This window comes from Leucoraja erinacea, chromosome 6 (assembly GCF_028641065.1).
Source record: "Leucoraja erinacea ecotype New England chromosome 6, Leri_hhj_1, whole genome shotgun sequence".
Taxonomy (NCBI): Eukaryota; Metazoa; Chordata; class Chondrichthyes; order Rajiformes; family Rajidae; genus Leucoraja; species Leucoraja erinaceus.
In genome coordinates, this window is record NC_073382.1 from 2,920,214 (window position 1) to 2,944,359 (window position 24,146).

General features: G+C 46.1%; 1 protein-coding gene across 1 annotated transcript in view; it reads left to right on the top strand.

The window, feature by feature from the left end:
• Positions 1-24,146, top strand: part of LOC129697804 (sodium/hydrogen exchanger 7-like) — a 151,023-nt gene that overhangs the window by 23,047 nt on the left and 103,830 nt on the right. The window contains exon 2 of the mRNA XM_055636430.1: positions 18,878-19,080. Within this exon, the coding sequence (XP_055492405.1) occupies positions 18,878-19,080 (203 nt within the window). The remainder of the gene's footprint in view (positions 1-18,877; positions 19,081-24,146) is intronic.

Sequence of the window (24,146 nt, forward strand, 5' to 3'; positions counted from 1 at the left end):
CGTTCAGGATTTCCCTGGTTTGTGGCCAACTGTGTGTGACTAATGCATTGTCATGTGATGTTGGTCATTCAATCTTATTAATGGATCTTTTGAACTTAAAAGGAGTCAAATTCCCTGTTGTAAAGGTTGTGCTGCTGTTTCTGAAATGTTGGAAAGTCCCTCAGTGACTGGTTCTCATTAACCCACATGGGAAGGACAGAGCCGGTTCACGAAAAATTGATTTTGTTATTCCTTTTGTGGGTAAACTATTCCAGTTGAATTTGTAGGAAGGAACTGCAGATGCTGGTTTACACTGAAGACTGACACAAAATGATGGAGTAGCTTAATGGGGTAAGACAGCATCTCTGGTGAGAAGGGATAGGTGACGTTTCAAGTTCAAGTTCAAGTTCCATTTATTGTCACATGCACCAATTGGTACAGTGAGATTTGAGTCACCATACATCCATACAAATAAAAAGAATACAATATACGATAGAATTTTACATCAACATCCCCCACACAGCAGAATCAATGTTTCCCACCTGCGAGGGAAGGCAATAAGGTTCAGTCACCTTCCTCTTTGTTCACCCGTTTCAGGTCGAGACCTTACTTCTCCCCTCATTCTCCTGTCTGCAGGTCTGAAGAAGGATCTCGCCCTGAATCGTCACTTAATTCCTGTTCTCCAGAAATGCTGCCTGGCCCGCTGAGCCATTCCAGCATTTTTTGTCTGTTCCAGTAGAATGGTTGTCAGGGGGGCGGAAATCACTATTAAAACATGGGGGGGGCGGGGGAGGGGAGAGACACAATTTCTTGGTGGCTGCACACACACACACACACACACACACACACACACACACACACACACACACACACACACACACACACACACAGCTGACCTGGTTGGTTACTTACTCCGAACTCCAGCAACAGCTGCTTTGTCCGCCCCGAATCATGGGGCTTCAATCGGACCGTCCGCGGGGCCTTTCATCGCCTGGCGCGGCTTAAAATCTGCCGGCGGGGGCTTGAACATCGGGAGCCTCGATCGCCTCGACGCAGCAATTTGACCGCGGGGCGATGGAAGATCCCGCGGTCGATTTGAAGCCGCGCTGGGCGATGAAAGGCCCCGCGAACGGGCCGATTCAAACCTCCGCTCTATGATCTTTGCTCCACCAGGACGTCTCCCTCCTCCAATCACCTCAGTCCCACACCCTAAATTCCGCCTCTGTCCGACACCTCCCTCCTCCAATCATCGCGCTGAATCATCATGTCCCGCCCCCCCCATTGCCTGCTGACTGACATCTCTCTCGTCCAATCGCCGCCCTTGATCATCAGTCCCACCCCGGAAAGGAGATTTTTTTTAGATTTCGTGTTTCACCGAATTTCAAAATCCGGATTACAAAACATGAGGGGGATTGTCCCCCACCTCTCAAACCATGGAGGGGACTTCCGCCCATGATTGTTGTTACTAAATACAAATTTGTTTCTTTAATTTTAACCACGAATTTTTTTTGAAAGAGCCCAAGGCTGCTCATAGCATTAGCAGACGAAATTCAAGTCATGCAAGAAGAAATTATCATAGTTTAGTGAAAGTGTAGCTTGAAGGAATGAATTAGAGCAAGAGTTGAACAGGGTGGTTTATGAACAGAATTGTCCAGCTATGAACCTTGGCAGCTGAGGACGGTTACCATTGGTGTAACAAGGAAGTGGCAGAGGCTGAAGAGAGGAGAGTTGAAATAATAGAAAGATCATGGAGAGTTATAGAAAGGGAGAAGAACGGAGGCAAAACGCAGTTTTGGACTCGGGGAATTGGTTGCTGGGAATTGTGTATTTCCAGAGTTCCACACAGTTGCACCTTTTTAATTTAGTTTTGAGATACAGCGTGGAAACAGACCCTTCGGTCCACTGAGTCTGCCCGTCCAGCGATCCCCGCACGTTTACACTATCCTTCTCACACTCGGCACAACTTACACATACACAAAGCCAATCACCCACAAAAACCTGTACGTCTTTGGTGTGGGAGGAAACCGAAGATCTTGGAGCAAACCCACACAGGTCACGGGGAGAATGTAGAAACTCCGTACATACAGCACAGGTAGTCGGGATTGAACCCGGGTCTCCGGTGCTGCAAGTGCTGTAAGGCAGCAACAGTAAGGCGCCAGCCTCCGTGCCGTCTGAAGAAGGGTCACCCATTCCGTCTCTCCAGAGATGTTGCCTGTCCCATTGAGTTACTCCAGCATTTTGTGTCCATCTTTGGTTTAAACCAGCATCTGCAGTTCCCTCATCCTCGCCTCTTCTTTTATCTTGCTGCCTAAATCTTGCAAAGGGTGGTGAATCTCTGGAATTCTGTAACTTGGAGGAATGTGGAGACTTGATTGTTGGGGAGAAGTTAAAGAGGAATTGGTTAACTCTTTGATCTACCGTGATTATATTGAATGGCTTGGCCTCACAGTTCTGTTCCTGCTCCTGTGTTCTCATGTTGAAGTGGCATTAACACTGGCTGCACTCGGTGTGAAAACTACTGATTTCCCAGCTGCCGAGGCAACCTTCCTGTAACTTTTTATTCTTTTTGTTTGTTGGTGTTTATCTGAAACTTTGCTGACTTTGTGTTCAGCAGGAATACTGCTGCCATTTCTCGTTGGTAGTGGGCATGTGTGAAGAGCTTTGGGTTGTTTGGTTGACATTTATCCGACCCGAAACGTCACTTATTCCTTCGCTCCATAGACGCTGCCTCACCCGCTGAGTTTCTCCAGCATTTTTGTCTACCTTTTATATATATATGTCTCTCATTTTCATCTTGCATAACACAAGGACAGTGTGACTCGTTCAATGAAGCCGTGCTTTGCTAAATCCATATGGATGTCACTTCCACCTGCCCTCCTATTACACCAGCTCTGCCCTGCCGTGGACAATGTGGGAACATTTCACATTATGTTTCTTGCATGTCTGTTCCTCAGATTCAATACCAGTATTGATACCACTATTGCATTATACATCTTCTGCTTCATGTCTAGTGAACTATATGTCTGGCACTTAAACCTTTTCAAAGACTCTGAACTACCATTCTGCCAGACTTTTAAGCCGATTTATTTGTCCTGGGATGTCAGGACTTTCACATGAAGAAAGACTGGATAGACTCGGCTTGTACTCGCTAGAATTTAGAAGATTGAGGGGGGGATCTTATAGAAACTTACAAAATTCTTAATGGGTTGGACAGGCTAGATGCAGAAAGATTGTTCCCGGTGTTGGGGAAGTCCAGAACAAGGGGTCACAGCTTAAGGATAAGGGGGAAGTCTTTTAGGACCGAGATGAGAAAAACATTTTTCACACAGAGAGTGGTGAATCTGTGGAATTCTCTGCCACAGAAGGTAGTTGAGGCCAGTTCATTGGCTATATTTAAGAGATGTGGCCCTTGTGGCTAAGGTAATCAGGGGGTATGGAGAGAAGGCAGGTACGGGATACTGAGTTGGATGATCAGCCATAATCACATTGAATGGCGGTACAGGCTCGAAGGGCCGAATGGCCTACTCCTGCACCTATTTTCTATGTTTCTATATCCTGCTGTGTCCTAAGACGACCTTTTTTGCCATCTACGACTCAACCGGTTTTGGTGTCATCAGCAAACATCAGTTTTTAGTTTTGGAGATACAGCGTGGAACCAGGCCCTATGGCCCACCAAATCCGCACTGACCAACGATCACCTGTACACTAGTTCTATGCTTTCTCAGTTTTGCATCCAACATACTAGGGGCAATTTAGAGAAGCCATTTAATCTACAAACCTGCACATCAGTTCAGTTTAGTTTATTGTCACGTGTACCGTGTTACAGTGAAAAGCTTTTGTTGCATGCTATCCAGTCAGCAGAAAGACAATATGTGATTACAATCGAGCCATTTACAGTGTATAGATACATGATAAGGGAATAATGTTGAGTGCAAGGAAAGCCAGTAAAATCCGTCAACAAAGTGTCAGATAGTAGTATAGCTCTGCTCTCTGGTTGTGGTAGGATGATTCAGTTGCCTGATAACAGCTGGGGAGAAACTCTGACTTTGGAGTGTGAGAGGAAACCGGAGTACCTGGAGTAAACTCAAGCAGTGACAGAGAAAACGTGCAAACTCCAAACAGATAGCACCCAAGGATGCAATGAGCCACTTTGCCGCCCAAATTATTCATCAGATCATTTACACCCTCATCCAAGTCATGCTATATGTGTGAAACAACAAAGTTCCCAGCATTGCTCCACTTGTTACAGACTTGCAGTGAGGAGAAACACCCATCCACCAGCCTGACAAAGCGCCTCGATCCGAAATGTCACATGTTCCTTTTCTCCAGAGGGGCTGCCTGACCAGCTGAGTTACTCCAGCATTTTGTGTCTATATTCGGTGTAAACCAGCATCTGCAGTTGTTTCCTACGCATCGACCTCTTCACTTTGCCTCTCACCAAGTGTGGCAGGGTGGCGCAGCGGCAGACTTGTTGCCTAACGGCGCCAGAGATCCTGACTACTGGTGCCGTCTGTACGGAGTTTGTACGTTCTCCCCATGACCCCGTGGGGTTTTTTTCCCGAGATCTTCGGTTTCCTCCCACATTAACAGGTTTGTAGGTTTATTCACATTGGGGAAAAAATGTCCCCAGTGTGTGTAGGATCGTGTGTTAGGGTGCAGGGTCGCTGGTCGGCGCGGACTCGGTGGGCCAGAGGGCCTGGTTCCCTGCTGTATCACTAAACTAAACTAAACCAAGTCAAATAGATCCAGTTCACCAATACATCTTGGATCCCTCATGCCTTAAGGGTCTGTCCCACTTACGTGTCCTTGGCACGCAAATTGAGCCGCGAAGGTCGGGCGTGATTACATGCGTACGCACAGCCGTCTGGAGCGCGTGACGTCATTTGAAGATGGACACAAAGCTGGAGTAACTCAGCGGGACCGGCAGCATCTCTGGAGCGAAGCAATGGGTGATGTTTCGGGTCGAGACTCATCTTCAGTCTGAAAAGAAGGGTCTTGACCCGAAACGTCACCCATTGCTTCTCTCCAGAGATGCTGCCGATCCCGCTGAGTTATTCCCGCATTTTGTGTCTTATCTTAAATTTTCTTGGCCCCGCTCTGGGAGTAGAAGTGGGGGCGGATCCGGACCGCAACGGCCGTGAGCCCCAGGCCGAGCTCGGCGATTGTTTGTCTGCTTCTGCTGCTGTTGCAGGTGAGGCGTTGCGTCGCGCCAGGGTCTTGGGCCTGTCCCACTTTGGCCGTCAGTTCCGCAACAGGCCGTTGGTGTGCCGAGATTTCGTTCACTACAAAAATTTCGGAGCCTCGCGCGATGTCGCGCACAACTACATACCCCTCCGCGCTTCTAAGTGGGACCGGCCACGCGCGGCCATACGATGCCCGTATGCCTCGACGTGACCACGAGGTCGCATGATTCTCGTGCCAAGGACACGTAAGTGGGACAGACCCTTAAATCCTCTAGACCAACCAACCATGCAGTACATTGTCAAAGGCTTTACTGAAGTCTGTGAAAACCAGGTCACCTACTGCCTTCAACTCTCTCAATGGATCAGTGTCTTATATAATTGTTTAAATGCTATTTTTATTTTATGTCTAATGTAAGTAAATACTTTCAGGCATTATTATATTTATTAATAACTCAATAGAGTCACTTAACATTCAGATTTTGGTATTAGTCTATTATTGTCACGTGTTCCGAAATACAATGAAAAGCTGTTGTTTGCATGTTATCTGGTCACATCAGATAATATTATACGTCAGTACATTAAAGCATTACATAGGTACAGTAGGGAGGGCGAAGAGAAAAATACCAGAGTGCACAATATAATATTGTCAGTTAAAATGCTACTAGATTTACCAGTGGAAAAGAGATTTTAAAGAGAGTAGGATTGAACCGGATGGTAATAGAGACTGCAAAAAGGAACAGAATTAGTCCATTTGGCCCATCGAGTCTGCTCCACCATTCAATTATCTCAGTAACCTAGCCACCATCCAAGCCACACACTCATCTCCCCGCTACCTTCAGGTAAAAGGTACAGAAGCCTGAAGACTGCAACGACCAGGTTCAGGAATAGCTACTTCCTCACAGCCATCATGGTGAGAGGAATTCTCTGCCACAGAAGGTAGTTGAGGCCAGTTCATTGGCTATATTTAAGAGGGAGTTGGATGTGGCCCTTGTGGCTAAAGGGATCAGGGGGTATGGAGAGAAGGCAGAGATGGGATACTGAGTTGGATGATCAGCCATGATCATATTGAATGGCGGTGCAGGCTCGAAGGGCCGAATGGCCTACTCCTGCACCTATTTTCTATGTTTCTATCAGGCTATTAAACTTGGCTCGGACAAAACTCTGAACATTAATAGCCCTTTATCTGTCATTTGCACTTTATCAGTTTATTTATTCCTGTGTGTATATATTTATATAATGTTATATGGACACACTGATCTGTTCTGTAGTCAATGCCTACTATGCTCTGTTGTGCTGAAGCAAAGCAAGAATTTCATTGTCCTATCAAGGACACATGACAATAAACTCTTGAATCTAACCTTTAACACCCTTACTAATCAAGAAACTATTAATCTCCGTTTTAAAAATACCTAATGACCTGGCCTCCACAGTCGTCTGTGGCAATGAATTCCGCAGATTCGACATCTTCTGGCAAAATAAATTCCTTCTCATCTCGATCTAAATATACGACCTTTATTCTGAGGCTGTGCCTTCGGGTCCGAGACTCTCCCACCACTGGAAACAGCCTCTCCACATCCATCTAGGCCTTTCATTTCAAAGGAGACAATCCTCTATCATATCGGATCATCCTCTGGGACCAGCGGGCAAAGAGTCGACATGCTCCAGCGCATCTTGGGAAATATGGACTGGAGATACTATATAATAATACACATTTCAGTTCCTTGATTCAACCATGGTTTGATTAACCTCTAAGCAATGACTATCAATCCCTGCTTTAAAAATACCCAATGTCTTGGCCTCATGAGAGGAATAAATCTGGTAGATGCACAGAGCCTCTTGCCCAGAGTAGGAGAATCGAGGACCAGAGGACAAAGGTTTAAGGTGAAGGGGAAAAGATTGAATAGGAATCTGAGGGGTAACCTTTTCACACTAAGGGTGGTGGGAGTATGGAACGAGCTGTCAGAGTGAGTAGTTGAGGTTGGCACTATCACAATGTTATAAGAAACAGTTGGATAGGTACATGGATAAGGCAGGTTTAGAGGGATATGGGCCCAACGCAGGCAAGCGGGAATAGTGTAGCTGGGATATGTTGGTTGGTGTGGGCAAGTTGGGCCAAAGGGCCTCTTTCAATAGACAATGGGTGCAGGAGTAGGCCATTCAGCCCTTAGAGCCAGCACCTATTGTCTTTCCGCGCTCGATGACTCTACGACTACATTTTCTCAACTGCACGTTGGCCTTCCACTCTGCCAGTCTTCAAGCTCCTCTCTATGAACTGTTGACTGAAAGGTCCAGCTGGTTGTATGCATTTTAAGGATCCATGGGTCATTGTGGGAGTCGGAAATAAATCGGAAAGGTATCTGACACGATTCCCATTTTAGTGCTGAGTTGAAAGGACAAGTGCACGGATCTGCAGGAGGCCCTCTTTCATCGAGCTGTATCATCTGTCAACCATATTCCCTTCACCTGTATCTATCTATCTATCACTGTTCAGGCTTTGTCCAGCCCCCACCTCACCTTTCTCAGTCCCGCTGCTCCTTCTTTAGTCAGAGGGTGGTGAATCAGTGGAATTCTTTGCCATAGAAGACTGTGGAGGTCACGTTAGTAGATATTTTTAAGGCAGGGATAGATAGATTCAGGATTAGTACAGGTGTCATAGGTTGTGAGGAGAAGGCAGGAGAATGGTGTTTGAAGCGGAGAGATAGATCAGCCATGATTGAATGGCGGAGTAGACTTGATGGGCCAAATGGCCTAATTCTACTCCTATCACTTATGACCTAATCCATCTGAGGAACGGTCCCGACCTGAAACGTCACCTGCCCATTCCCTCCAGAGATGCTGCCTGATGCACTGAGTTTAGTTTAGTTTCGAGATGCAGCGTGGAAACCGGCCCTTCGGCCCGAGTCCGTACCGACCAGCGAATCCCACAGACTAATAGGCCTTTCTCACGGGGCGACTTGACGCATGATGTAACCAGAGTGAAGTGGTCGTGGTCTAGCACGATATCACACGATATAACGGGGGGTAGATAAAGAGTTCCCACGGTACTTGGCATTTCTGTTATTTGTGCGAGTGACTTGTCCGTCTCCCGAGCTTTCCCGTTAAATCTTGAATGAACATTGTGAACTGTGAAGTGTCACGTGGCACAAATGATGTCACTTTTTTTTTCACACATTATAAATATCCTCCCTTGGTTGAATTGGCTAATTTGGAGACATGCCTGTACTAATGCCGTGACTTTACTGTAGGAAGATGCCACATTACTTAGACGATGTTAGTTGCGCCCAAGTTTAAATTTCGAACGTGTGTTTCAGAGTAAAGAGTCAGCGCAGAATCCTTGATAATCAAAAACTGTCTGAATCAGCAAGTTAGACACAAAATGCTGGAGTAACTCAGCGGGCCAAGCAGCATCTCTGGAGAAAAGGAATAGATTCCATTTTTGGTCAGGACCCTTCTTCGGGATGATTGTAGGGGGGAACTGGAAGCAAGAAAAGACCGGGACAAATCTGGGCCAACAACAGATGACCTCAGCAGGGTATTTTGAAGAGGGGTCCCGACCCGAAATGTCGCCTAACTCTTTCCTCCAGAGATGCTGCCTGACCCACTAAGTCACTCCAGCACTTTATGTCTATATTTGGTTCCCTGATAGGCCAATTGTTGGCTAGGGATAGTGTGATCCCAAGAGGGAACCAGCGTTGCAAACCTTGGACTGGTTAACCAACATTTACATGCATGGGGGGGGGGGGGGGGGGGGGGGGGGGGGGGGAGAGAGAGAGAGAGTGTAAGTTACCCAAAATTAAATAGTTCAATGTTTATAGTGATCACAGACACAAAATGTTGGAGTAACTCAATGGGTCAGGGAACATCTCTGGAGAAAATGAACAGGTGGCGTTTGTGTCTATCTTCGGTAAAAACCAGCATCCGCAGTTCCTTCCTGCACAATGGATCTCAGTGTCAGTCTCTGACTCCCGTTGGCAGGCCATTCGGCCCACAGCCCGCCCAGCGATGACTAACCCATGTCACAGGGAGATGGTGTGAAGGCGGAGTTAGACAGAGCTTGATTAATGTTACGGTTGGGGAATGGGCCATAATATGGCCAGGGAAACGCTGTTATTCGTGACGCCCCCTGCGCCCTTTCCCAGCTGTTCTCAATCGCACTCTTGGCCACACAAAAATTTATACTTTAGGAAGGAATACACGGAACATTTAAACTCAGAACGCTTCTAACAGAGTGAGCCATGTGAGCACTTTGATCATTCTCCCTGTATTTGCATTTGACAAAATAGTCGGAAAAAAATGTTTAAAAGTGTTCATACCTTTTGCTATGCCTAATTGGCCCTTACCTCTGCGAAAATAGTCTGATATTCGTAGGTGAAATGTCACCAACAATAATTGATTCTATTATTAATTGACTAATAATTGACTCTATTAGCGGAAAGATGCAATTCTGATCTAATATTATCAATGCCTCTGTCTTTGGAAGCAACACCAGCAATTTATTAAATCTGACTACATGTGGCACAGTGGTAGAGTTGCTGCCTCACAGCCCCAGAGACCGGGGTTCGATCCTGACCATGGGTGCAGTCTGTATGGAGTTTGTATGTTCTCCCTGTGACCGCGTGGGTTTTCTCCGAGTGCACCGGTTTCCTCTCACACTCCAGAGATTACAGGTTTGTAAGTTAATCGGCTTCGGTAACATTGTAAAATTGTCCCTGGAGTGTATAAGAATAGGTGGTCGGCGCGGACTCGGTGGGCCGAAGGGCCTGTTTCTGCGCTATATCTCTAAAATCTGAAGTTAGGTAATGTCTAAAGGAACTGCAGATGCTGGTTAATACGCACAAAAGGACACAAAATGTTGGTGTAACTCAGCAGATAAGTCAGATCTGGGAAGAAAAACAAAAAGCTGGAGTAAGTCAGCGTGTCAGACAGCATCTCTGGAGAAAAAGAATAGGTGGCGATTCGAATCGGAACCCTTCTTCAGACATCCTAATCGGAATTGAGTCTGAAGATGTGTCTCGTCCCGAAACATCACCTATTTTTCTCCAGAGATGCTGCTTGACTCGCTGAGTTACTCCAGCTTTTTGTGTCTGTCTTCGGTTTAAACCAGCATGTGCAGTTCACTCCTTACACGGGTCTCTGGAGAACATTGATTGGTAGCGTTCCGGACCCTGCTTCGGAAAGGCATCGATCGCTGGTCGGCGAGGACTCCGAGCTGTATCTCTCAAAGAAGTACATGTGAAAAATTTCTCACGGACCATAAAAATACGGGACCTTTCAGTAAAGTCCCTTTTAAAGATTATAGTTATTTTCTTGATTCACATTAACATAACTCATGAATAAGTTGATGTCCATATGCGGATTCAAATCTTTATTTTTTAAATTCAATCCCACAGAAGACAATTTTTACTCACCTTCTGTCCCCTCTGTCCAGCTTCCGGGTTCACCGTTCGCAGAAGTTCCCACGGTAAACGCAAGAGTTATTACGGATATCGCACTGGCCACTACGTCCATATAATGTTGCAATGTTCAACCACAAATGTGCAAGTCACTCTTGGAGAAATTCAAGCTTGCTTGAATTTTCTACCGAGTCATCAAGTTACACGAGTACCTGCCGTTAACGCCACGGTGGTCCACGAATGCCGTACGGTTATCGCAAGAGGTTCCCACGATGTTCAACTTTGGTTAACTCTTGCGTCAAGTCGCCCCGTGAGAATGGCCTATAACACTATCCTACACACACTAGGGACAATTTACATTTATACCAAGCTAATTAACCTACAATCCTGTACGTCTTTGGAGTGTGGCAGGTAACCGAAGACCTGAGTGATAACCCACGCAGGTCACGGAGGGAACATACAAACTCCGTACAGAGAGCACCTGTCGTCAGGATCGGGTCTTGGGTGCTGTAAGGTAGCAACTCTACCGCTGGGCTACCCTGCTGCCCTACAGCTCTTCCAGATCTTGTGTTCAGCTCCCGATTCCAATATATCTGTAGTTACTTGTGTCTCGTCTGGTTATCTGCAGGTTTAAACTTGATGCATCAGCAGACATTAGAACTATATCGGATTTATAGCCGTCCCCATTCTGGTCTTAAAATACATTTGTATTAGTGTCATTTTTAAGTCACAACACTTCCCGATACAAGTAGGATCTTAATCAGCAGTAACGTGATTTCTGGAGAAAGTCTGTGTGAACTTTTTTGGTGCAAGTGATAAGTACATTATTCCTTTATCAGAATAAATAAAGGAGGCTTGGTGGTTATGTCATTTGTCTGTAAGCCTTTGTAGGTAAATGGTGCAGGAGTTATTCTTAGAACGGAAGTGAAATCAAATAGCGGTCACATGGCAGTGAGGTAAAGACTGAAAACTTGGCACTGGGTCTCACCCAGGCACTTCGTTGTAATGCCCGCTCTTGCATCATTTCCTTGTTTAAGAAAGAACTGCAGATGCTGGAAAATTCGAAGGTGGACAAAAATGCTGGAGAAACTCAGCAGGTGAGGCAGCATCTATGAAGCAAAGGAATAGGTGACGTTTCGGGTTTGAGTCTGAAGACGGGTCTCGACCCGAAACGCCACCTATTCCTTCGCTCCATAAATGCTGCCTCACCCGCTGAGTTTCTCCAGCATTTTTGTCTACCTTGGCATTATTTCCTTTGTAACTCAAACACTCTCTCCTCCAAAAACAGTCTCACTGCCTGATTAAAAAAATACACAAAATTCTGGAGGATCTCCACGGCAAGTAAGCCCTGCATCCCATCTCTCTCGGTCCATCACCCACCCTAGGCGTCGTACTAGTACTGTTCAGTTTCATTGCCTCATTGTCACTTTATCAAAGACGTACAGGTTTGGCTTGGCTTGGTATCAATGTAAAATTGTCCCTGGCGTTAGCAATGTTACAAAATTTTGAGATTTTTAAAATCAAGTCTGCAATTTATCCCATCGGATAAAGCACAAAAAGAAGTTTAATTTGACACCTAGTTCACTTTCATATCTCAAGTATTTAAAAAGTTATGGCCATTTTCATACTTATGGTCATAACTTTTCATACACAAATTAGCATCTTGTTCCCTATTGATTTTCTATGGACATAACAAAAAAGCTGTGATCGTGGACAGTCAAAAGCCCATAACTTTTTTAAAAATTAAGAGAACTGAATGAAATTTTCAGTTATCATAGATTGAAGCATTCTGAAACAAATATAAAACAATCTTACTTGGATGACCTGAAATTAAAGCATTTAATTAGTTAGTTACCCAATTGTAGCTAATTTCAAACTTCAATTACTAGATCTAAACATCTATCCATTTAGGGAAGGAATTTAGTGTTCAATTGCTATAAATTAAAGTAAATTTAAATCAGCTTTCTAGTGGGTTCCTGTGAACGCGCTGGTTTAGAACGTTCACATTGCGGTGGATTTGTGCCCCAAATGCCCAGAAAAATACTGCGGGATATAATGGGGCCCAAATGAGCTACTCGAAATAGTAAACTTTGTATAAAGGAATCTTAAGAAGCCCTTTTTAATGTAAAAATAAACAGCCTACCTTCTGTTGTCCCCTGTATGAGACCCGGCCGGTTGCCGGCGGTCGGGGGTTTAGAGGTTAATCTTTAAACTACTATAACAATTAGATAAAGCCCTTAAAAGTAATAATAGCTAAAGTGACGGAATCTTCCAGCGATTTTTCGTTAATAATTAACTAGGCTGAACATCCTCGATTTGAACAGCCTAGGGAAAATCGCGTTTTAAACCCGCCCCCCTCTAAACGGCGCCAAAATCGCGCACACGGGCTGGGACAGATTTTCAGCGATGCTTCAGGTACGCTTTGCAACATACCTACTAACGTGCATAGGATAGTGTTAATGTACGGGGATTGCAGGTTGGAGCAGACGGTGGACTGGAGGGCCTGTTTCCACGCTGTTGTCTAAACTAAACTAAAATATTAAACTAAACCGAGCCTCCAGCCAACAATGGACCATTGTGGGTTCCACCATTCCTTGATCATCATTACATTTTTGAATATCTCTCTTTCTCACCATTTATATATCTCATTTCCCTTTCTCCTGACTCTCAATCTGAAGAAGTGTCTCGACCTGAAACCTATTTGTTTACTCCAGAGATGCTGCCTGACTTGCTGAGTTACTCCGGCTTTTTGTGACTATCTTCGGCAAATCTTGGAAATCTGCAACAGGATGCTGGAAACAGTCAGGTCAGACAGTGTGTGTGGTGGGGGTGAAGAAAAGAGTGAAAATTACATTTTGAGTCTCTGACTTGTCATTGAAAACTGATTGTAACCTCGCACTCCATTCAGTGCAGACCAGTTGAACATTAGCATCAGACCGACTAACAAGTGTGGTGCTGCTGATTAGGGCACTGACTCCTATCCTACTAGCTGAACACCAGCCTTCTGATATAATTTCATCCCATCTCTCGGGCCATGACCCTCCCACTGAACAGCAGGTCATTGCCTTAGAAACATAGAAAATAGGTGCAGGAGCAGGCCATTCTGCCCTTCGAGCCTGCACCACCATTCAATATGATCATAGCTGATCATCTAAACTCAGTACCCCGTTCCTGCTTTTTCCCCATATCCCATGATTCCTTTAACCCTAAGGGTTAAATCTAACTCTTGAAAACATCCAGTGAATTGGCCCCCAATGCCTTCTGTGGCAGAGAATTCCATAGATTCACAACTCTCTGGGTGAAGAAGTCTTTCCTCATTTCAGTCCTAAATGTCCTACCCCTTATTCTTAAACTGTGACCCTGGTTCTGGACTCCCCCAACACCGGGAACATTTTTCCTGCAAGCCTTGCAGAATTTCATTGAACTCGTATCCCCTGGAGATGTTCCCTGTCCAAATCCCCAGCTTCATAGTTCTCCAATTATGCACGCCTTGCTTCTTATAACTGCCCACCCCCTCCATCACACACTGGTCAACCTGTGGAACACCTTCGGCAACAGACTGGTTCCACCAAGATGCAGCACAGAATGCCACAGGAGATCCTTTTCCCCTGTGGCTGTCAAACTGTACAACTCCTCCCCCTTCGGCCGTGGGGGTGGACTGACTCCCCTCCATCCCCCCCCCCCCCCCCCCCCCCCCCTCTGCTCCCCAATCTTTGCACATTCCCAATCCTGGGCTTTCTGCTCGTCACTTTAATTTCATGTTTCATGTACCTAGTTGTGTTTTTGTTAGCCCTTGCTGTCTCCTCCCCTTCCTATCTCTCCCTCAGCCCTCGGGCTCCTCCTCCTCCTTTTTCCTTTCTTCTCCCCCTCCCCCCCCCTCCCTCAACCCCCATCAGTCTGAAGAAGGGTTTCGGCCCGAAACGTTGCCTATTTCCTTCGCTCCATAGATGCTGCTGCACCCGCTGAGTTTCTCCAGCATTTTTGTGTACAAAACAGGCCCGTTTTATGACCGTTGGCAGACCAATTTCCCTCCTGGGATAAATCAAGTTATTTTATATAGTATCGTATAAGGTTCGTAAGTGAGACTATTCTGATGGATCCGTTGTTTCAACCTGCTCTTGCCCTTTAGAACTTATTTTTCCTATCTTCATTCTCTCTTGCTTCTACTTTTGTGCAGTCCCTTCCCATTCAATCATAGCTGATCTATCTCCGCCCTAACCCCATTCTCTTGCCTTCTCTCCATAACCTCTGACACCAGTACTGATCAAATATCTATCTACCTCTGCCTTAAATATTTCCACTGACTTTGCCTAAATGGCCTTCTGTGGCAAAGAATTCTGTAGTAACCTACAGTGGGCAACTACATACACTGGAAAAATATCACAAATGCTGTCTTGGTACAATTTTCCAATTTCACTTTAAATATATGTGAACCCACATCAGTGTCCTCTCCAGACCAACATCCCTAACACTGAGTGCCTTGTTATACTGAGTCACTAACAATGCACAGGCCATACAATTTGCATGCCTGACATCAGGTTCCCCAAAGAAACATTTTGTAACAAGCTCAAGGCAGGAAGCTGCCAGGTAAATAGAGAAAAAGATTTAAGGATACGTTCTTTGAAGAAGTGCAACATCCCTTTTGACTCGGAGAAACCTGAGTCAAGACCATTTAAAGTGAACAAATCGTCAGGATGGTATAACTCATCTTAAACCCATTCATTGGGTGGATGCAGAACCTAGTGGCCTAGGATAAGAGGAGTGCGCAATCTCACAACCTCCCACACACACCTGCCTTGTTGGCCATCTTCTGCCCCACTTTACTTTAGCGATACAGCATGGAAACAGGCCCGTTGGCTCATCGAGTCCACACAGACCAGCCATCACCCCATACACAAGCACTATCCTACACACTAGGGACAATCTACAATTTTTACCAATTTACCAAACCAATTAACCTACAAACCTGTCCCGTCCTTGGAGTGTGCAGGAAACCTGAGCACCCTGGGAAAGCCCACGCGGTCAGGGGGAGAACGTACAAACTCCGTACAGGATCAAACCCGGGTCTCAGACACTTTAAGGCAGCAACTCTACCGCTGCGCCAAAGTGCCGCCCTAAATAGAACTGCCGCTCTTATAGAAACTTACAAAATTCTTAAGGGGTTGGACAGGCTAGATGCAGGAAGATTGTTCCCGATGTTGGGGAAGTCCAGGACAAGGGGTCACAGCTTAAGGATAAGGGGGAAATCGTTTAAAACCGAGATGAGGAGAACATTTTTCACACAGAGAGTGGTGAATCTCTGGAACTGTCTGCCACAGAGGGTAGTTGAGGCCAGTTCATTGGCTATATTTAAGAGGGAGTTAGATGTGGCCCTTGTGGCCAAGGGGATCAGGGGGTATGGAGAGAAGGCAGGTACGGGATACTGAGTTGGATGATCCGCCATGATCATATTGAATAGCGGTGCAGGCTCGAAGGGCCGAATGGCCTACTCCTGCACCTAATTTCTATGTTTCTATGTAAAGCAGATGACAAAGATTTCTCACATCCAGTTTATTCCCCTCCCCCCTCACACACCGAAGAAGGGCTCCGACCCGAAACGTCGCCCATTCTCTGTCTCCGGAGTTGCTGCTTGACCCGATGAGTTACTCCAGCATTTTGTGTCGATTAAAGATTTTGAACTCTCATCCCGGCCAGGTTTTCCTTTGATGTCGCAAGGTGTCTTTATGCTGCTCTTGCCATCTGTCAGCTCCCCGCAGCTGTCTTCTCCTTGGGTTTCTTCCAGACCTGGCAGGAAGCCATCCCCTGCATTGAGGATGTCGAGTCATGTGTGCCCTCGGGACTGCTTGTCCTCGTCCTTGCAGTTCAGGTTGAGGATATTGGTGGCGGCTTTTGCCACCCACGAACGACACACAAATCAGCGGGTCAGATGGCATCTCTGGAGAAAAGGAATAGGTGACGGTTCGGTCCGAAACCCTTCTTCAGCCTGAGAGGCAGTGGGAGGGTATCTGGGAGGTATGAAAAGATTCGAAGCAAATCAGAGCTGGTACTGATAACCAAGGTGGAGCCCACAATGGTCCATTGTTGGGTGTGGAAGAAGGTATATATGGATGCGAACAGGAAAACTGGCAGGATGATTAGGGTGGGGGAGGGGCGAAGAGAGAGGGAATGCAGGGGTTACTTTAAATGGGAGAAATCAAAATTCATACCACATGGTATGATATTAGGTGCTGTTCTTCCAGTTTACGCTGGGCCTCACACGGACAGTGGAGGAGGCCCAGGACAGAATAGTCAGTAAGTTTATTGGCCAAGTATTCACATACAAGGAATTTGCCTTGGTGCTCCGCCCACAAGTAACAACATGACATACACTGACAGTTACATATGACTCAGAAACAACCAAACATTAATAATAATAAAACATTAATGATAAAACACCATTGATCAAGCATGTGAACCAACAAAATACCAGATCAAAAGGAGGCTACAGATTTTTGGCTGTTGAGGAGAGCAACTACTCGTGGATAAAAACTGTTTGTATGTCTGGCTGTGGCAGCTTTGACAGTCCGGAGTCGCCTTCCAGAGGGAAGTGATTCAAAGAGTTTGTGGCCAGGGTCAGAGATGATCTTGCCCGCTCGCTTCCTGGGAAGGGGAGTGTAAAATTTGTGGCTTATTAATCACAGAATTACGGCATTAAAAAAACTATTAAATAATTGAAAGCAAAATTAAAGCATGAAATATAATTTTTTGGGCCTTGTCATAATTTTAATTCTCCGCCATTGGGAATCAGCGGTGTAGTCTGAAGGTGTTGCTGCAGAACGGGGCACAGTTGTTGCATTGCGGAGTCATTGTTGATGTTATTGTTGTGGTGCTATCGTATACCCAGGCATTCCCAGAGCTGATTCATTGATTGAAAAACACAGCATGGACACAGGGCCTTTGGCCTACCGACTCCACGCCGACCACCAATCACCATTCACGCTAGTTCTATGTTATCCCTTCTTTTTTAAATTTAAAAAAAAAAAAAATTTTTATTAGAAGTAAAATAATTTACAGTAATACACACCACATATATCTTATTACATTTGTTGTACCCCTTCATTTTTTGAGCTTTAAGAAAGATAGAAATAAAAGAAGTAAGGAAAGGGAGAAAGAGTTGTGATAGTGCAAGAAAGTGTTGGGAAAAGAAAGCCCATTAGAGAGAGAGTTAGAGAAGAAAGTTAAGAAATAGACCCTAGAAAAAATGAATGAAAGATAAATAATCGCTCTATTATAAAACAAACTACGCAAAAAGGGATATACCAAACATATTTTTCATCCCCCGTTACCAGATCCTGGCACCATTTATTTTTAAAATTACTTTTGCACCTTATGCTTGTAGTAAGTCCATAAATGCAGACCACGTCTTTTGGAAGTGATCTGCTTTGCCTGCGAGGAGGAGTCTCGTATCTTCCGGGTTATCCCACTTCATGTATTCACTCCCTGCACACGAGGGGAGGATTTACAGAGGCAGATTAACCTACAAGCCCGTATATCTTTGGGATGTGGGAGGAAAGCAGAGCAGCCAGGGGAAACATGCGCGGCCAGAAGGAGAACGTGCAAACTCCGCACGGCCAGCACCTGAGGTCAAGATCAAAACCAGGTCCCTGGAACTGCGAGGCAGCAGCTCTACCAACTGCTTGCTCTTCCATGTTTGTCAGCAAATTAACCAACTGACCCAGACATCCCTGGGATGTGGGAAGAAACTGGAGCACCCAGCCTGTGGAATTCTCTGCCTCAGAGGGCGGTGGAGGCAGGTTCTCTGGATGCTTTCAAGAGAGAGCTAGATAGGGCTCTTAAAAATAGCAGGGTCAGGGGATATGGGGAGAAGGCAGGAACGGGGTACTGATTGGGGATGATCAGCCATGATCACATTGAATGGAGGTGCTGGCTCGAAGGGCCGAATGGCCTACTCCTGCACCTATTGTCTATGTTCCATCACCAAAGAAGGCTGCAGAGATAGATAGATTCTTGTTCAGTACAGGTGTCGATGTTTTGGGGAGAAGGCAGGAGAATGGGTTTGAGAGTAAGAGATAGATCAGCCATGATTGAATGGAGGAATCGACTTGATGGGCCGAGCGGCCTTTTTCTACTATCACTAATGAAAGTGCACACTCCGCGCAGACAGCACTCGAAGTTCGGATCGTACCTGGAACTCTGGCATTGTGAAGCAGCAGCAGCTCCCCCAGCTGCACCATTTTGCTGCCGCCTTGGCATAACCTTTGTTTTAAATGTGTCATGTGATAATCAGGCTCTTTAACAGTCTGTGTTGTGTTGTGTTTTCAGGGCTACTCGTGGGGGTGATCCTAAGGTACGGCATCCCATCCTCCAACAGCCATGGCAAGGTCCCTGTTGGCTGTGCACTGCAGGACAGGGCAGTGACCACACTCTTGGTCAACGTCAGTGGGAAGTTCTACGAATATTCCCTGAAAGGGGAAATTAATTCTGCGCAAATAAACAACGTGAAACAAGATGACATGTTGAGGAAGGTAAGCAATTTTGTATTCTCTGGAGTATTGGGAGATTTAGAAGATTGAGGGGGGGGGATCTTATAGAAACGAACAAAATTCTTAAGGGGTTGGACAGGCTAGATACAGGAAGATTATTCCCGATGTTGGGGAAGTCCAGAACTAGGGGTCACAGTTTAAGGATAAGGGGGGAAATCTTTTAGGACCGAGATGAGAAAAACATTTTTTTACACAGAGAGTGGTGAATCTGTGGAATTCTCTGCCACAGAAGGTAGGAGGCGGTTGAGGCCGGTTCATTGGCTATATTTAAGAGGGAGTTAGAAGTGGCTAAAGGGATCAGGGGGTATGGAGAGAAGGCAGGTACAGGATACTGAGTTGGATGATCAGCCATGATCATATTGAATGGTGGTGTAGGCTCGAAGGGCCGAATGGCCTACTCCTGCACCTATTGTCTATGTTTCTATAGTATTTTTTTTGTGACTGATTGAGAATACAGACCCTTCGGCCCAGCGAGTCCACGCCGACCATCGATCGACTATCCCGCTCACGCTAGTTCCGTTATTCCACCCTCTCATCCACTCCCTTCACACCAGGGACAATTTAGAGAGGCCAATTAACCTACAATCCCACACGTCTTTGGGATATGGGAGGAAATTTACAGCGCCTGGAGTAAACCTACTTAGTCAGAAGCAGAATGTGCAAATTACACATGGACATCACCTGATGGCAGGATCAAACCCGGGTCTCTGGAGCTGTGAGGCAGCAGCTCTTCCCCGTTTACTGCAATCAATGTTTTTAAGTATGGGTCCCAAATTGGTTGTTCCTAAGGGGAACTTTCACGACCAAATTCGAGAAGTTTGTGGTCCAAAAGAGCCTGCCAAACAACAGAATTTGATGTGGTTGGCTATTCCTGTTAAATACACACTTATTCTATTCTCTCTCATCTATTTTTTTAAATCAAATTTGTAGCAGAAAGCTGGGTTTGTTCTTTGTTAGAAAGGTACGTTCAATGTTATAGAGTGATACAGTGTGGAAACAGGCCCTTCGGCCCAACTTGCCCACACCGGCCAACATGTCCCAGCTACACGAGTCCAACCTGCCTGCGCTTGGCCCATATCCAAACCTGTCCTTTCCATGTGCCTGTCTAACTATTTCTTAAATGTTGGGATAGTCCCAGCCTCAACTACCTCATCTGGTTGTTCAGAAAAGTGCAAATTTAAATTGGTCAAAATGACTTTTTGCATGGAATTAACTCCAGCGTCTTGCCGTTTTGTCCATAAAAGATTAGAAGCCTTTTGTGTTGCGAATCACTTTGAACGTAAACTTCATGATCTAGATATCTGCATCAACCACACTGTTAGATAGACATCGCTCTGCTATCGGTCAATCGTTGCCCATCAGAGATGCTGCCTGACCCGCAGAGTTATTCCAGCAATTCCGATGTCCAATAGAACTACCACATTACATCCCAATTTCTATACTTGACTGTGGACACAGAATGCTAGAGTAACTCAGCGGGACAGGCAGCATCTCTGGAGAAAAGGAATGGGTGACGTTTCGGGTCGAGACCCTTCTTCAGACTGATGTCGGGGGAGAGGATGGGACAAAGATAGAATGTAGTTGGAGACCGTGAGACTAGTGGGAGAACTGCGAAGGGGGAGGGGATAGAGAGGGAAAGCAAGGGCTATCTGAAGTTAGAGAAGTCAATGTTCATACCGCTGGGGTGTAAACTACCCAAGCAAAATATGAGGTGCTGTTCCTCCAATTTGCGCTGGGCCCCACTCTGACAATGGAGGAGGCCCAGGACAGAAAGGTCAGATTGGGAATGGGAGGGGGAGTTGAAGTGCTGAGCCACCAGGAGATCAGTTAGGTTAAGGCGGACTGAGCGGAGGTTTTCAACTAAACGATTGCCGAGCCTGCGTTTGGGCTCGCCGATGTAGAGATGTTGACACCTGCAACAGGTTGGAGGAGGTGCAAGTGAACCTCTGCCTCACCTGGAAATACTTTGGGTCCTTTGATGGAGTCAAGGGGGGGAGGTAAAGGGACAGGTGTTGCATCTCCGGCGGTTGCAGGGGAATGTACCTGGGGAGGGGGTGGTTTGGGTGGGAAGGACGAGTTGACCAGGGAGTTTTGGAGGGAACGGTCACTGCGGGAAGCAGAAATGGATGGAGATGGGAAGATGTGGCCAGTAGTGGGATCCAGTTGGAGGTGGCGAAAATGTTGGAGGATTATATGCGACGGCTGATGGGGTGGAAGGTGAGGCCAAGGGAGACTCTGTCCTTGTTACGAATAGGGGGAGGGGGAGGGGGAGCAAGAGGGGAGCTGCTGGATATCAAGGAGACCCTAGTGAGAGCCTCATCTATAATGGAAGAAGGGAACCCCCGTTTCCTAAAGAATGAGGACATCTCCGATGCGCTGGTATGGAAAACCTCACCCTGGGTGCAGACGGAGGAATTGGGAGTAGGAGTGGGATACTGGAAGCAGGGTGAGTCTTTACTGGAAGCAGGGTGGGAAGAAGTGTAGTCAAGATAGCTGTGGGAGTCAGTAGGTTTGTAGTAGATGTCGGTCAATAGTCTGTTTCCTGTGATGGAGATGGTGAGATCAAGAAACTGCAGGGAGATGTCAGAGATGGTCCAAGATGGTCATTCCTTCTCCCCAGAGATGCTGCCTGACCCGCTGAGTTACTCCAGCATTTTGTGTCTATCTTCGATTTAAACCAGCATCTGTAGTTCTTTCTTACACATTCTATACTTGACGGTTGTGCTGAAGGCCAGCATGCCTAAAGTCACTTTCATTTTTACATGCGTTTAAAATGTTGAACTTTGTCCCCTAACTAATAATTGTAGCTGGGCTACTTGCTGATCTAAAATCTGAGATTGATGGGAATGGTGATGATACTTGATGATTCTTTATTGTGACTTGTGCCTATAGTTAAGTTCTTTGTTTTTGCCCACAAAGTACACAAAACAGTGGCCACAAATGCACCGCCAAAGTTACAAAAAGTACTCGTCCCTTCTTTGTCCTCCCCCTTCGTGCCAGGTCCCCCTTTGTTTCTTGACCCCCCCCACCCCCCCCCACCGCCTCCCCCCTCCCCTCTCCCCCCCCCCCCCCTCACCGGATCCCCCTTTGTTCTCGGGATTGGGTGGCATGGTAGCGTAGCGATAGAGCCTTACAGCGCCAGAGACCCCGGTTCGATCCCGACTACGGGTGCTTGTCTGCACGGAGCTTGTACGTTCTCCCCATGACCTGCGTGGGTTTTCTCCGAGATCTTCGGTTTTCTCCCCACGCTCCAAAGATGCGCAGGTTTGAGGGTTAATTGGCTTGGTGTAAATGTAAAATTGTCCCTGGTATGTGAAGGGTAGTGTTAATGTGTGGGGATCGCTGGTCGGTGGGCCAAAGGGCCTATTTCTGCGCTGTATCTCTAAACTAAACTAAATAACTCATACCGTCTTTGTCCCCCCTCCCACCCCAGGCCTCCTTTGTTCTTGGGTTTGGTTATTCAAATAAGTTAAGGGACATGCTTGAAAATGTGGTGGGTGAAAGCCGATATCATGAGCAGACAGGGCAGGCTTGACCAACTCTATGTTGCCTACTCTTTGCCACCACCACCTCATCCCTCACATCCAATGTTGCAAATGCATGTGATCATTCATGGTCAGTGTCTATGAGTGAGTCGTTGGCTGCACAGTCGTATCGGAGGAGCCGTCAGATGATGAGTAATCTTGTGAAGACCTGGGGCAAGCAAGGGGTTTCACATCCCCAGAGCTTGGGGCTTTTGTACGGGGAGTTAGATTTGAAGGGCAATGGATATCCCCTGACATTCCGTAAAAAACTATGAAGGCATCGTAACGAGTAGCTAAAACCAACTTCCTCTTTCTTCTGTCCCAGAGCACCGATGAGTTCCATTGTGGTAATTTAAAAAAAATTTTTGTTTGTTTATTTTATTAAAGTTAATACAGTACAAAACAGTACAGTGGAACCTAATTTTAGGTGCCAACTATGTAATACCGTAATCCATTCTATGTACAACCTCTAGTTTTATGTTATGAGAAGGAAGCAAGACAAGAAAAAGAAAACAATAGAAAGAGGAAAAAGTGGAAAAATAGATGGTAGAGAGTAGAAAAACGTGAAGTGTGTATATAAAAAATAAAAAAGAAAGAGAGAAAGTGGAAAGTAAAAATAGAAGAGAAGGCCCCTTTAAAGAGAATTTTTCAAATCTGTATTCGGAGATGTAGATCTATCCACGTCATGAACTGAAATCAGCAATCTTTACGGTACCGTTGCATCACATGATTCCAGAAAGATTCCATTGTGGTAATTTTCTGGTACTTGGCTGAGTTGGGGATTTACAGCATGTTTAGTTTTTTTTTAGTTTTTAGTTCAGAGATGCAGCGCGGAAAAAGGCCCTTCATCCCAACGAGTCCTCACAGACCAGCAATCCCCGCACACTAACACTATCTTACACACACACACTAGGGACGATTTCCACTGATAGCAAGCCAATTAACCAACAAACCTGTACGTCTTTAGAGTGTGGGAGGAAACCGAAGATCTCGGAGAAAACCCACGCGGTCACGGGGAGAACGTACAAACTCCGTACACACAGCACCTGCAGTTGGGATCGAACCTGTGTCTCCAGCACTGCAAGCGCTATAAGGCACCATGCCACCCATGAGTTAGAGCTAAGGGGCAGTGAATGGATGGGAGCCGATCAAACCACAGAGGGCTCCATTGTGGATCTCATTGTTTCAAGTGTCCCATTATAGGATTGGTTTTGGTTTATAATTGCCATGTGTACCGACATAGAGTGGAAAATACTGTCTTATATACAATCCAGGCAAAGCATGCCATACATGCTTAATTAAGGTACACAAAAATGCTGGAGAAACTCAGCGGGTGCAGCAGCATCTATGGAGCGAAGGAAATAGGCGACGTTTCGGGCCGAAACCCTTCTTCAGACTGATTGGGGGTGGGGGGGAGAAGGAAGGAAAAAGGGAGGAGGAGGAGCCCGAGGGCGGGGGGATGGAAGGAGACAGCTCGAGGGTTAAGGAAGGTGAGGAGACAGCAAGGGCTTGCAGAACTGGGAG